Source organism: Vipera berus, assembly GCF_964194415.1.
Source record: "Vipera berus genome assembly, chromosome: 1".
NCBI lineage: Eukaryota > Metazoa > Chordata > Lepidosauria > Squamata > Viperidae > Vipera > Vipera berus.
The window spans coordinates 122,335,281-122,350,396 of NC_138202.1; the positions used below are offsets into that span (position 1 = coordinate 122,335,281).

At 42.1% G+C, this 15,116-nt stretch overlaps 2 protein-coding genes across 7 annotated transcripts in view; one reads left to right on the forward strand and one right to left on the reverse strand.

Annotated features, from left to right (window-relative positions):
* The first annotated feature begins 4,990 nt into the window (after positions 1-4,990).
* Positions 4,991-15,116, forward strand: part of PRKAG3 (protein kinase AMP-activated non-catalytic subunit gamma 3) — a 29,869-nt gene continuing 19,743 nt past the window's right edge. For 3 of the 6 annotated variants that reach the window (XM_081313067.1, XM_081313068.1, XM_081313066.1), the window contains exons 1-6: positions 4,991-5,227; positions 7,538-7,553; positions 9,332-9,939; positions 11,909-11,990; positions 12,484-12,534; positions 14,254-14,312. In XM_081313067.1, the coding sequence (XP_081169193.1) occupies positions 5,192-5,227; positions 7,538-7,553; positions 9,332-9,939; positions 11,909-11,990; positions 12,484-12,534; positions 14,254-14,312 (852 nt within the window). In that variant the 5' untranslated portion in view covers positions 4,991-5,191. Of the gene's footprint in view, positions 5,228-7,537; positions 7,554-8,476; positions 9,063-9,331; positions 9,940-11,908; positions 11,991-12,483; positions 12,535-14,253; positions 14,313-15,116 lie in introns of those variants that run through there. The other 3 variants (XM_081313070.1, XM_081313069.1, XM_081313071.1) reach the window with 2 other exon arrangements.
* Positions 14,300-15,116, reverse strand: part of LOC308660108 (rac GTPase-activating protein 1-like) — a gene marked incomplete at its 5' end in the record, with an annotated part of 55,202 nt that continues 54,385 nt past the window's right edge. The window contains one exon of the mRNA XM_081314328.1: positions 14,300-14,372. The remainder of the gene's footprint in view (positions 14,373-15,116) is intronic.

The window sequence follows — 15,116 nt, forward strand, 5'->3', positions numbered from 1 at the left end:
GGGCTGTGTTGATTTTCTGATGGCATACAAATGCCTGGATATGAAATTTGCACTGTTCAGCCTACAAGAGCTTTTTGCTGACCTGATGTTTGGGCATGAAAGATTAATTCATTGATCTATATGACACTGTAGTCCCTGACACTTAAGATTTCTCCTGTATGCCGGAACACTAAGCTGTTGCTAAATTCTGTTTCACATGTCTGAATCTTGTGGGTGACATTTGGCACCTTTGGTGCAAAGAGATTCTCGGGTTAATCAAAACAGGGAAGCCTTTTTTTCAACTTTCCTTCTTCCTTGCTAAAAATTTGACTAGTGTACAGTTTAATAAAGCAAGTTCCATCATTTCCCCCCCAGGTAGCAATAATGATATCCTCAAGCCCATATTTTTCCTTATGCTGAATGTTATTAAAAATCTGGACAAAAGAGGGATGAGTGTTTCCTATAGTGTAGCTCTCAGATTGTTGATTTCTCCATTGATGGAGGCAGTAGTCATGAATCACACTACGGTAATAGATGTTTAAGGGTACAAAGATCCCTGTGTACAACATCCCTGTGAAATTACTCTTTGTGGTCCGTGAGTAGTCTTGATTTAATTCCATTGGATTAACAAACTTCCTTTTAAACTGCTTTGTTTTAGAAATATCTCCTAGGATAGATATTGTTATATCCTTCCAGGAAAATATAGTTTCAGCTAATAGTAGTAATATTTCTGAACCATACATTATTGAAACAAGACATCTTAATTTTTATTACCAGATCATTTGTGATCCCAGATGGTCTGATTAACCTTTAGGAGCAGGAAAGGAATTAAATACATATTAAATTAAATGTTTTGGTGAATATAGAGAATTTAGAGAAAAGATAGGCTTCACAGAGTAGCATTTTTGACCAAATCTATCCTTAAAACAATGCTCTTACACTGTTTCTGAAATTCCTTCAGATTTCTTTTTCATTATTACAGAATGATTGGTATTACTTCAGCAAGAGGCCCTTTGATTTAAAAAATTTTCTTCAGTTCTATCTCTGGTAGTCATCTTAGGTCCTCTGCAAGGCTTCTCCCTCTTCTGTTCTGCTGTCTTGTCAACTTGGAGGCAGAAGTGGAGATAGCAACTGTTTAAGGCAGACATGTCAAACACAGGGCCCGGGGGCCGGATCCGGCCCGCGAAGTGGTTTCATGCGGCCTGCGAAGCCATCCTGGAAACAGTGAGGGAACGGCCCCCACTGCCTTGGCCCTGGCCCAGAGACCCTCCTTCTGCCAGAGACCCTCAGATCTGTCCCACTCCTGCCCAGGCCCCCATAGGCACTCTTGATGCGAATGATGTAGAGCTGGCCACGCCCACCCAGTAGGCTGTATGCACTCTAGCCACGCCCACCCAGTAGGCCACACCCACCCGGCCCCCTGAGGGCAATTGCAATGCTGATGCGGCCCTCAGTGAAATTGAGTTTGACACCCCTGGTTTAAGGTGTATTCCATAAATGTTGCCGATAACTAGTTTCATCTGTGAGTTACTGATATCCTTTTCTGCAGAGCTTTTAAATAAGGGTGAGGAGGTGTTTGTACCAACTCCACAAAAAGTCACAACTCTTCATAAGACTTGAAGATGTTTAACCTGCCCTTTAATATATATCAAAACAATCTAGACAGCTGCTGAGACTAGATATCCTGGCTTTTTTATTAAAATCTGTTTTGTTGAATGACCATGTTGATGAGGGAAATGTATTGGCCACAGCTTCTCTCTTCTCTCTGCTAGGTGCATGAACAAGAAAGGCTCAAATGTCTTCTCTTAGCCAATGGGTCATTGCCCTACAATGAATTTTTCCCCCTTCCCCTTCAAGTCGGTATCAAGCCTCCTTTCCTGGGAATTATATGATTTGAATTTGAATTTTGAATTTTATTGAATTTATATACCGCCCTTTCCCGTAGGACTCAGGGTGGTTTACAGGGCATATAAAACATCAATACAAAAATTCAGAGCAATTAAAAAAGATTAAACTAAATCCCTGAAAAAATATAAAACATATAAAACCCCAGTTAAAACCCCAATTAAAACTCAGTCTGGGCCGGAAAGCTCGAAGAGCCAGGTCTTCAGGTCTCGGCGAAATGATCGAAGGTCGGGGGCAGTCCTAAGCTCCACGGGCAGCTGGTTCCAAAGGGCAGGCGCACCCACTGAGAAGGCCCTCCCCCTGGGTGTTATCCGCTGGCATTCTTTTACCGGCAGCACCCTGAGAAGGCCCTCCCTGTGGGAGTGCACTGGACGAAGGGAACTTGATGCCGGCAGCAGGTGTTCCCTCAGATATCCTGGACCCAAGCCATTTAGGGCTTTATAGGTCATCACCAGCACCTTGAATCTCACCTGGAGGGCAACCGGAAGCCAATGCAGCTCGCAGAGTAGAGGTGTTACATGGGAGTAACAGGAAACCCCCATCACAACTCGCGCGGCTGCATTTTGCACCAGCTGAAGCCTCCGAGTGGTCCTCAAGGGCAGCCCCATGTAGAGAGCGTTGCAGTAGTCTAAACGGGAGGTCACGAGCGCATGAGTGACTGTGTGTAGGGCATCTCGGTCCAGGTAGGGTCGCAACTGGCGCACCAGGCGAACCTGGGCAAAAGCCCCCCTGGTCACGGCTCCTATATGGTCTTCAAAACTGAGCCGCGAATCCAGGAGGACACCCAAGTTGCGAGCCCTATCAACGGGAGGTAACACCTCACCCCCCATCGTTAATGATGGAATAGTCTGGTTAACCCGAGATGCCGGTATGCACAGCCACTCAGTCTTGGCAGGATTGAGACGAAGCCTGTTGGTATATAAGTGACCCTCTCAAATTCCACAGCAATGATCACTTGTGAACTAGTCTGACTTATTTGATTGTATCAGATGACCTAAAAGAGCTAACTTGGTAGAAGTCTGAAAGGGGAGAAGCCTCTTTGGGTGACCTAAAGAGTTCCCCAGATTGACAGCTCTCTGAGCTATCTTAAGGTCTTCCAACCACTACCACCCTTCCTCGTAACTTAAGTAATTAATAACAAACAAGCGTTCATCCCCCATTCTGTCTGGCCTGTACAACTATCTTGTTTCTTGGTTTTAACAGCTTAGATACTATTCTCTATTATTATCTCTAAATAAGAGTTTGGACTGTTTGGATTACGTGATTACAACTCTTACATAGGTTGACATGGCTGAGATCTTGGAAACAAGCAGTGCATTTCTAGATAAATTTGTCCCTTCAGCTCAGTGCTAGAAAGCACAATTTGCACCCCCAAAATCCCAAATTCAACCCTGAAGTTCCAGTAGTTCTGAGGTGCTCATATTTTGAGAAGTTCCCAATCAACAGTGGACATAATTGTTCAACTGCAGCTTTTAGAAGCTCTGGAGATCATAGTGTTGAAAGATACTGGGAATCTTCAGCAATATCCAGAGGTTCCCTTTTCTTATTCAGCCTTTGTTCTTTAGTCGTTGGGAGTAGAGTTCCCAGAACTGCCAGGTTACAAAGTTGTTGACCATGCAATGTGGGAATAATGATAGGTGCAAAAAAATATGTAAGAAAATGTAGGGTATATGGCACAACGATCTGATTTACTATAAGGCTTTATATTCCTCATCATCCAAAATCTGAATTGTTTATTGTAAGATACAGAAACGTCCATAACTAGCTTTATTTTTCTGGGGTGGTTTCAGTATGTGAAAATCTGACATTTGGTTTCTGGATTGACCTTTTCTCCAAAGAATGTTCAGCATTTTGCAATTCTTTCCCCATTTATTATGCCACAAACGGGTAAAAAACAAATTGCAGTTCTTTGAAGACAATTGTGAACTAGCTTCAGTCTGGTTAGTATGGCTAGTTCTAATGAAAATATCTTATTTTGATCCAGTTAACTAGCATTTGTTTTGCTCTTTTAAAGTGAATATGTAAGAGTGTAAAAGAATAATAGAAGTTGAATATTCATTGTGAAAGAAAATGGTGAGAAACTTAATGCAAGTGCCTGATCCTTGCTGTCAGTCATTTTATGGCATAAACAGGCTTTTGGGATGAAGGCAAAATAAAATGGATACTCCTCTATTTGCCCTTCAGAGTCCCTATATTATATCTTCCACAGGTAGGCTGATGCAACTCTCTGAAAAATCTTTTCAAAATGTGATTATCTGTATTTATTTTGCCTTCCTCCTAACCCACATATACAAGGAAGTGTCCCTCTGAACTGTACTGGTTTAGTTCCTAAGGCACTATAATACAACTGGGCCTTTGGGGTTTTTTGGAGGAGGGAGGAAACTTGAGGAGAAACAAACTGCAGGGTGTCCTTCAGTTCCTACAAGGTTCAGTAAAATGAGCAGATTCTGCAAAGAGATGCAGAAAAAAACCCTCCATTCTTTAAATGTGCAGACTGGGGGGCAAAGAAAGGTTTTGCATGAGATGGTAGATAAATATAGGTTACACTTTCCCAGGTAATATTCCAATTAGAACACATGTATCCAATTTGTCCTGAGCCAGAACAGAATGGGCAAATCTACACAAATCTTGGTGCATTATCAGAAATGTTCAGATTCACACATATTCGATATACAATGCTGGTACAGTTTTCCATATAAAATAGCCTTTCAGTTATCCTTACAGCCACGCCAAGACTTGTGTTCAACCTATGACAATAAAGGCTTTGAAATCAAAGTTTATTCAGAAAGACACATTTTTGAATGAGTTCAAGTTCACCAGAATTAGATCTTTTCCTGAAATCCTCCCCATTCTCTTGCACAGGGTGGCAAACGATAGCACGAACAAAGTGCCTACAATTTAATAGGAGCCCAGAACAGGACATACTCAACTGATGTAGCTTATCTAAAGGTCTGATAAAATCATCAGGTGATGCAATACGTACTAATGAGCGAGTATAAAAAGAAAAACAGAAGCAAGCTGGTGCGAAAGCTACTTCCTCAGCGGCAGCCGGGAGTGCCTGGAGTATTTCCTGCAGAATGTTTCCCTAATAGCTATAAATGCAGAAAACCTTTGTTTTTGCTTTTGTTTTTTTTTTAAAAAAAGACTCGGCCTTTGCGGTGCCTACAACTCGGGGCAGGACGGCTTGTAGCTGAAGACGATTCCTGGCACCACTGCCGCTGTCACTCCTCTCTCTCGCCCTCCCCGCCCGCAGCGGACGTGATACTAAAGCCGCCTGGGCCAGCTGCTCTAAATAGAAGCTGCCGGCATGGAGCAAGCGACAGCGGCCCAGGCCTTGAAGCAGGTAAGGCGCTGGCGGGCGGTGGCTTGACAGTCCCACAAAAACAGCAAGTCGCCGGCTCCGGGATCGGTCCCGTCCCGCCCAGAGAAAGGATTCGCAGCGATCACTCCAAATGGCCTTTGTCTGTCTGTCTGTCTGCCGGCCCGGGGCACTTCCTGCCTCCAACATTGCCATCCACAGCCGCTTTCTGCTGCTCGGAGAGCGAGGCCAAAATAGGCTTAATAGCCATAGGACTTGACAGGTTACAAGCTGAGCCCCCCCCCCCAAATCTCTCGTCAAGGTTCAGCTCTGAAACAAGATTTGTGTACAACAGGGAGCAACTGCACCACGCGAACTTCCCCTCTGAATCCCACCCTGCTGCTCAAATGGGCCTCGCCGGCTTTGCTGCTACTGAAACACCTTGTAGCTTAATATATTGACTGCTGGTCTGTGCGTCAAACTTCTCATTGGGTGCACATAAATTTCCCCTTTCTTTTCTACCCCCACCCCACAGCCTTCCTGCTTTCTGTATTTAGTTCTGGAGATGTATCCTCCTCCTCCTTCCCTTCTAACCCTGCCTGATTTGTTTTTTAAAAAATTTCTAGATGGATCTTCGTCTTACTTTTCTTTCTACTCCAACCTCCTTTTCTGGTGCTGGTGAAGAACTGACTCTAATGGAATGTAATATCTAAGCAGTAAAGCCTGGGATGGGACAGGCAGAGCAGAGCGTTAGTGGGTTGTTTTATTGTTGTGGCAGTTGAAGATGGGAAGCCGTATACATCCAACCAACCAATCAACATGCCTAGCAATGGGGCATTTCCACACTTGTTCCAACCTCCCAGGATTGTTGTAAGGAAAAGAGGGTACACCACCTTGAACTCCTGTACAATATAAACCAAATAAAGGAGAAGTTTCCTTCTAATTCTATACAAGAAGGGTATCAAGGTGTAAAATCTATTAGGTACTATCACTCAGTACCTTGGAGGGAAGTCCAAGGAATAATGGCAAAATAGATATTAGTAAGGGGGAGAGCAAATTTCATGTAGGTACTGTTTTCTGCTGACTCAAGGTTAGTGATAGTGAGTAGAAGTTCTTGGTACGTCTTAACTCATGGATTTTATATTTCAGCCTCATCTAATATAATATTGTGTACCCTTTAACAGTACTAAAAGTAAAGCATTTCTAAACAAAGCCAATGCAATAGTGTAGCATCAAACATGCTTTATCTCAGAAAAATAATGTATTACCCAAGTGTGTGGGAATGATGGTTTTATAATATGAAATCAGCCTCCATCATGACATTTGCCTTAATTTTTATTTATTTGTATCTCACCTTTATTATTTTTATAAATAAAGAGATAAATATATCCAGAATTATCCCTTTTAATATATTATAAGTCTGCCCAGCTACTCCCAAAATGATGCCCACTTCTGGAGGGAGACTTGGGGTCAGACGTTTGGGGAAGGAACTTTTCTCAAGGCCCCATGAGCCTAAAGTTCCCGGTCTCTTTATATAGAGAGATAGAGAGATAGAGATAGAGATAGAGATAGATAGATAGAGATAGAGATATACTGTAGATAGAGATAGAGATAGATATAGAGATATAGAGATAGAGATATGTAGATATATAGATGTAGATAGATATAGAGATATAGAGATACAGTAGATAGATGATAGATAGATAGATAGATAGATAGATAGATAGATAGATAGATAGATAGATAGATAGATAGATCGATCAATGGAATATCACTTTCTTGTGTTCTGTGCGCCTTTGGCGTCGAGTCATGCCGGCCACATGACCACGGAGACGTCCTCGGACAAGCGCTGGCTCTTCGGCTTTGAAACGGAGATGAGCACTGGCCCCTAGAGTTGGAAACGACTAGCACACATGTGCAGGGGAACCTTTACCTTTACCTTTTTTAACTTGGTCTGGGTGGCCTTATGTCCTCCTTGGGGATTTATTATGAACCTGTCCAAGATATAAGCTGCCTTCTCCTCTGTTCAATATTTCCAAGAAGTGGTGTGATGGAGGAAATAGACCCATGCAAGGAAATACTCAAAAGGGTTATTTGCAAAATAAAGGAGGGCTGTCACTTTTCTTTTGATTTTAAAAAAAATCCTATTACTACCAAACCAACTTGGATTGGTTTCATAGACCTGGGTGAAAAAAACAGGATTTCCTCTCGTCATGAAGATTTACAGTGTATGGTTCAGCGATGTAGTATTCAGATCCTAAAAGCTTCACTGAGCACAGATGTAACACAACCGTGTTTAACTCTGTCCTTTCCCCCTTTGCCCCTCTGATACCATCACTGAACAATGGCCTCCAGCATCAGGAAGAAACAGGTGAGTGAGGTTCTGTATTTATCCACTTTCAGTTTAGCTGATGCTAATTGAATGCCTTTGTGCCAGGGAATATTAACGATATTAATTGCCTGCTTTTGTTTTTTTTCTAAAACTGCTAATCACATTATTTAGAGTACCCACTGTTTAAAACCGTGTGACAACCCCCTGTAGCAAGGATGTTTTCTTTTTAGTTTAATACTGCTCTCTTGTTCTCCACAATATCCAGATACTAACTTTCTATCTGAAATAATCTTGTAGTTTTCATATAGAGAATTTGAGTTTGTTGCTACTTATCGCATTCCATTCCCAAACAAATCAACTGATATTTTTACCTTAACTGGATTCAAAATTCAAGTTTAGGTTTAAATTCTTGGTATGTTAAAAGTTTAGGTTTCTTGGGTAACATTGCCAAATCCAAATATTTTGCAGCTTTTGTTTTCCTTCTGTCAAAGAGGAATAATGGTGCCCTATCTCAATGGGTATTCAATGGAGAATATACATCTAGTCCTCCGTTTAGGAGAGCAATTGGGACTGAAATTGCTACCACTAAGTGATGTCATAAAGTCCAACATCATGTGACTACATTGCTTAGTGATGACAATTCCAGCAATCTCTGTTGCCATCATAAAATGAGGACTGTATAGGTTGTTAAGTGTGACTTTCAATTTTCTGCTGCTTCTGCATTGACTTTGCTTGTGGGAAGCTAGGAGGGAACATTGAAAATTGTGATCACATAACCTCAACTTGTTGCAATATCATAATCATGATCTGGGTGCTGAACACTTGGATTACAATCATGTATCTGTGGGGATGCTGTGATGGCGAGAACAATGAGGACTCATCATAAGTATCATTGTTCAATGCCATCGTAACTTCAAATAATCACTGAACAAATGGTTGTAAGCCAAGGACTACTTAATAACGTTGTTCAAGTGTCATAGATATGTATTCATTAGTATACAGCTCTTTCACTGCCAATTTTTTGAAGCAATTAGATAAACTTTCTTCCCTTTGGTAAAAATATTTTTTCTTAATATATTCCATACCTGTCCTATTATAATAAAGAGAATGTCTACACACAACCTTAAATTGATGTCAGTTCATCTATGGTTTTCTGTTATTTGTAAAAATAATAATAATTGTGGCATTACCTGGAGACAGCAGAACAGAGGGCAAGGAATTGGAGAAGAAACAAAATACAAAGACCTGCAAGTAGAAATAGAATGACTGTGACAAAATAAAGCAAAGCAATAGTAATAGGCACCTTGGCTGCAATCCCAAAATAATTGGAGCACCATTTGAACACCATCAGCATTGACAATTATCAGTCAATTGCAAAAGACAGCTTTACTCAAAACATCTTATATGCTGCAACAATATCTGCAACACTATCAGACATCCATCTCTGCCTATCCCAGGTCTTTGGGAAGGACTCATTAGGCAGATAAAAATGCCAAATCCATTCTGAACATCTGTCTGACCGTGCGACAAACCGTAATAGTAAATGAAGTGAGTATTTATTCTGTAATGTGAGTATGGTCAGGTGGAATATATAAATGAGGGATGGTCACTATGATTATAATTGCTGCAAGTTTAGGCTTGCTTCTTTGCAGAATTCAGCCCAGCACATGCATGCTTGGAGCTTTATATGAGTAAACATCATAGCTGTGGACTTAATGAGGTGGAGGGATGTTTGGCTTGGTTCAAAAGGACAGCGTGACTTATTTTCATTTGTCAAAGATCTTTCAATCTTTAGATTTACAATGCTTGCACACTAGGCCCCGCCTCATCTCTGGACATTGAGGAATCTGCTTTGAAAGCCAATGTTGTTGTACAGGAAGCCAAGGATTTGACTGCCAGTGACAAAGAAGCGAATTTGATTTTGACAAATGTAGTAGCAGATGGCAGAACTGAGAGGCGGGATCCTGAGCCAACTGATGTTGAGACTGCAACACACATTGGCAAAGTGACAGCTGCAGATGCCATTGCTGTTGAATTGGATTTCAAGTCAACCCATTCAGAGACGAAAGAGGTGGACAGAGCTCACAGCAATGGTGGAGCCGGCAATGGCATGATGCCCCAGGGTAGGATTCAGGATTGGAGTACCATAGCAATCACACGGATTTCAGAAGTTACAGGTCAGTTTAACAAAGGCATAGTCTTGGGTCCCAGCACAGGAGTAACATCAGAGGACACAAAGCTCAAACAGGGCAAACAGGAAGATGATGATGTCATTTCCCTTGACTGTGAAATTCTTGGGTTTGGTCCTGATATTGACTTCCTGGGCCCAGATGCTGAGATCTATATGCAATTCATGCGGAGTCATCGCTGTTATGATGCTATTCCCACCAGCTCCAAACTGGTAGTGTTTGAGACCACTCTGCAGGTAAGAAGAATACAGGTGTTTTGTGAACCGTGTAGTAACCATGTAGTAAAGGAGGGAGTGAGGGAGTATTGCTATGTGTTACATTTATGTCTGAGTCTGCTGGGAGCTTGGTATCTTGGTATCTTATTTACTTACTTGAGTTTATATGCTACTTCAGTCCAAAGACTCTTTAAGTGGCTAACAGTGCTGTAATATAAATTAGGTTTAAAAATATGCCATATAGTGTAAAGGCTCATCCTCATTTCAACTTTGGGAATAGTTGCTGTATATTCATACTTCCATTCTATTCCCAAAGGCCTTATGGAAGAGCTAGGACCACCTTCTGAAATATCAGCAAGGATGGAGTCATCTTTGTCTCTGCACATAGGTTTTTCCTAGGAGGGGAGCCATAAGAAAGAAGGGATGTTTATGGGTTTCTCTTGTTGACACCCTTGAAATGGAAGCTTGATCTGCTTAACCCTCCAGAATTTTCCAAAAGGCTGTATTCTATTCAAAAGCAACTGCCCTCTTAGATATTCAGAGGGCCTGTATATTATAACCAGCACCTTGAATTGAACCCAGAAGCTTCCCAACAGCCAATGCAGCTCTTGCAATAGTGGTGTTCCATGGGTACATGAAGCATAATCCTTTACCAGACAAGTAACTGCATTTTGAACCATCTATAGCTTTGTTTTGTTCCAGCCCTGTTTGAATGTCAGGGACAACCCCTTTTATTAGTCAACAGGCTGGAAAAATCCCAACCAAATTTATTGACAAACAAATCAAAAGTTCAAACAAAAGTTAAACAAAAAGTTCAAACAAGAGTTAAGCAAAAAGTTCAGACAAGAGTTAAACAGGAATTAACAGACCAGGACTCTAGCAGAAGATCTTCAAATGGTTGCCTTCAGCAACCAGCACCTCCCACACCTTCCCCTTTTATCAGCAGTCACAAGGCGTGGCTTCTCATTGCCTTCTCCTGAGTTGCCTCATTGCCTTCCTCTGTTCTGCTCTGCTAGATTGCCTCCTGCTCCTAGGGTCCCTGAACAGAGCCAGCTGTGGATCGTCTTCTTCCAGTACCTCGTGCTCACACGGCTGAGACTGATGAGGAACAAGACGGGAGGGGCCAGGCTGAGAGTCCTGCAGTGCATCAGAACCTCCCTCTGACACCAAAGGCTCTCCAAACCCTTCCTCCTCTTCCTCTTCAGAATAATCAGACCCAGCTGCCGGAACCACAGGCTGACGCAGAATCACAACAAGCTTCTGAATAGTTACGAGGACATCCACGAAGATAAATTACAGTAGTGTTTAGGTGGCTAGGATGAAGAAGTGGTGGGTTCGCTGTCATCTTGGTTACATCTTTTTTTTAAATGCTGCTGCAAAACTTGTCCCTCATTCACATTGGGAAGGGAAAGATTGCACGTGAGAACATTTCTATAAAGAGACAAAATATAGCCTCCCATCTTTGGTACAATCTCAGGCTCACTGGAAATTATTCTACAAAGAAGCAACTTGAGCATATTTACAGTATTCATCTTGCCTATCAACATGATTAATTTAATGTGAGCAAAAGCTGTAAAATAAGAGCATAGCTGGTTCACAAGAATATAGCTGTTCCTGGTTGTTCTGCGTGAAAATTCCCTGAATTGACCAGAATGTTGTGTTAGAGGTGACCACTTCACCAGTTTTAGTGAGATGATCCCTCTTTCCCTAACTACATCTTCTTTTATTCTATCAAAGGAGAGAAATGCAGAATAATCACTGGAGTAGATCTTTCCTTCTCCATTGTGCAAGGTTCAATCAGTTATTCCCGCGGGCAGGGGTGTCAAACTGCCAGCCCGCGGGCTGGATGCGTCATGCCGAAACCGCGCCCACCGTGTTGTGACACATCACGTAACGTGGCGAGTTTGACACCCCTGCCCTAGGGAGGCAGAGTATGGCGTGGGGCACAGAATACAGCCCTAGTCAATTTGATTTCTGTCTCTTGTCCCAGATTAAAAAGGCGTTCTTGGCCCTGGTGGCTAATGGGGTGCGAGCCGCTCCTCTTTGGGACAGCAAGCAGCAGTGCTTTGTGGGTAAGTGATGCGACTGAGTGCAGCAGCAGTTGGGCATGGCAAAGATGGAGAGGGGAATTGGGACTGCCACCCATTTCAGGCTGTATTAAGGAGGAGAGTCAAAGAGGAAGAATTTGGTGCGTGCAGAAATTTTTAAGGCTCATCCACAAGTCCTGCTTGCAACAGCGTGAAATGCTTGCCAAGGACATGTCCTCACAATGGACCTTCACTTCATGGCAATTTGCTGTAGAGACAGATTAAAGTTGGTAAAATGGCCAGGCGTGAACATAGTGTTTTCCTTCTTAAGCTGGCATCAGATCACTCATCCACCTAATCCATGGTTTATGGAGAAGGAACCTTCAGAGGTCAGTGATCTGTTGAGCAATAGTTGGCCTACTGTAGAACTACTTGCACCCATCTGGCCGCTGGGCTCTTTATCACTGTGATTATTTGTGCTACGGCTACCAGAGAAATTACACGCCTTCCCTGTACAAACGTGTTTTTTTTCTTTTAGAGGTAGCACTGGCAGCATTGACCTCATCTAAGACAACATGCAGCCTCCCTGGTAATCCCATCAGTAAATCCAGTGTGCAATCAAATGCATAGGAACCTACCATTCGCAGTCATATTTGTAAAAAGAATAATTCTGTCTTCCCTAGAAGGAAACTGGTTGTGGTATATGAACTGGCTCTGGACATATTTGGACACATTTTTCCTGGAACTGGAGCAGGCTGTTTTAGATGCTTACTTTCACTGTAGCACTTTCCTTGGAGAGGGCTATAAATCGCATCATAATTTCACCTTGCTGCAACCTTGTGGATAATTTTATTTATAAAACTTTACTATTTTATTATTTATTTTATTTTTATTTATAAAAATGTATTGGCAACCCATCATACCATAGGGTAATTCTGGGAGGCTAAAACATAAAAAGTTAAAATCAGACATTAAAACCAAGGACACATTGTGGAGGACGGGGGCAGAGTGGAGGGGAGGTGGGATCTGTTATTACTCAATCAGCTACCTCCATTGTGCTGTTCCTCCCCGTCTTTAGGCCCCTTACAAAAAGATAGGAGGGTTGGGGCCAACCTCACATTGGAGAGGGGCGAGATGTTTCAGAGGGCAGGAGCAACAGCAGAGAAGGCCCTCCTCCTGGACCCTGCCAGCCAGAATAATCGGGCTGAGAGTACCCGCAGCATGCCTCCTCTGCCGGAACGAGTGGTATGGGCCAATCTCAGTAGGGTGAGACGGTCCCTCAAGTAACCTGGACCCATGCCACGAAGGGCTTTAAAGGTGATCGCCAATACCTTGAATTGCACTTTTAAGCCTTTGAAATATCAGTTTTAACATTTTGGGTCCATTCTGTTGCCTCATGCATTGGTGCCTGTTTCAGTTAAGGTAGGAGCAAGCAACATTTTAAATACACACATACACTCTTAAAAGATTGCAAATGTAGTATTTACAAAACTATGGGGTGGAAAGGAAGCAAGATGCTTGGTCGGCAAAATAGGTCTGTCAAGTCTAGAGAAAACTGGATATGCTTATTTTATTTCGGTAGAAATAAGAAAGAATAAGTTGCCAAATTTGTGTTTTGTTCCCAAATTTCAATCATGGGTCCCAGGGGCCCATGTGCAACTTGTGACCCTGAGCTCTAACACATCTCTAGTTAGATCATTCAAACTCTTCCCCTACCTACTGCTTTGATGGCGAGTGGCTATGGCAGGGGTAGGCAACCTCGGCTCTTTTATGACTCATGGACTTCAACTCCCATAGCTGACTCAGGAATTCTGGGAGTTGAAGTCCATGAGTCATAAAAGAGCCAAGGTTGCCTACTCCTGGGCTATGGGATAGGAAGAATGGATACCACTCCACACTAATGACAGCAGGAAGGGGTAAATCAATAGGAGTGTAGAGATGTGGAAATCAGCAAGAAAAGGGGGCATTATTGACTATAAGAAGCCACATGTAATGTAAGTTATGTTAATTTCTGTAGCTTGTAGCCTGCAGCCCATTTCCTGCAACCTCTGGGTGTGTATAATATTGATGATGATGATGATGATAACTTTATTGTCACTTTGAATGTACACCAATCGGCATACATCAAAATGAAATTTCGTTGCATACAGCTCTCAAAGAGTCACCACCTCCGATATATACTCCTTGTTTGGGGCCCGCTCAAATTTCACATTGTCCATTTTAGTCTCTAGGGAGTGAACGATGGCAAACAGGACAGATGGAAATGGGGCTCCATCATTCATTCCTTCTTTTACCTCCTCTCCTGCAGGGATGCTGACCATCACTGATTTTATTAATATCTTACATCGCTATTATCGATCCCCTCTGGTGAGTTTTCATCTTCTCAAATCTGGAGGAAAGTGGCTTTAGACAGTTTCTTTCAGGGGACTGGAGAGAAGAAGAGAGGAAACAAATTGGGAGAACCACCTAAAATTAAGTTGCAGGCATGAGCTGTTCCAGATTTGGGATTCTAAGAGCTGAGCCTTTCAGCTGGAAAAATGGGTAGGTGAACAAAAAAGTTTGAAAATGGACACATCACAAATTGTTTTTCACTGGCCTATGAGCAGTTTTTAGAATAAGTATTCATTGACATGGTAAATACAACTGTTACTGAAATAGTGTGTGTAAAAATAAATGTTTTAGAAAAATCTGAAGTGTTCCTAAATGCTTTAGAAATGGAATTTTGGGGGAAAATTTGTAATTATATAATACATGTCTACTCAACATATTTATTCAGAGTCAACTTGTCTTTTCATATCAGCTAGCCATAGAGCCATTTCCAAAAACCATGTGAAGTCACGCTGTTGGGTTCTCATTCAAAGGAACAGGAAGGGGCTTTGAAGGTTATCCAATCCATCCCACTTCCATAAGCAAGAAGCCAATACTGAATGGCTGGTTTAAAACAATGAGGGTCCATCTTGCTCTCAAACAGTGTGTTCCAAGTAACTGATATTTTTGAGGAGTTCTCGTTCATATGTATGCTTTAAATATTCTGAAATATGTATCTTAAAATTTGAAATCTGTCGGTCAGATCATTTGAAGCAGCAGAAAGCAAATGCATATTACGAGACAGTCATCAAATATTTGGTACTCAAATATTGTTCACACCAATCTCAGCATTTTTGGAGCTGG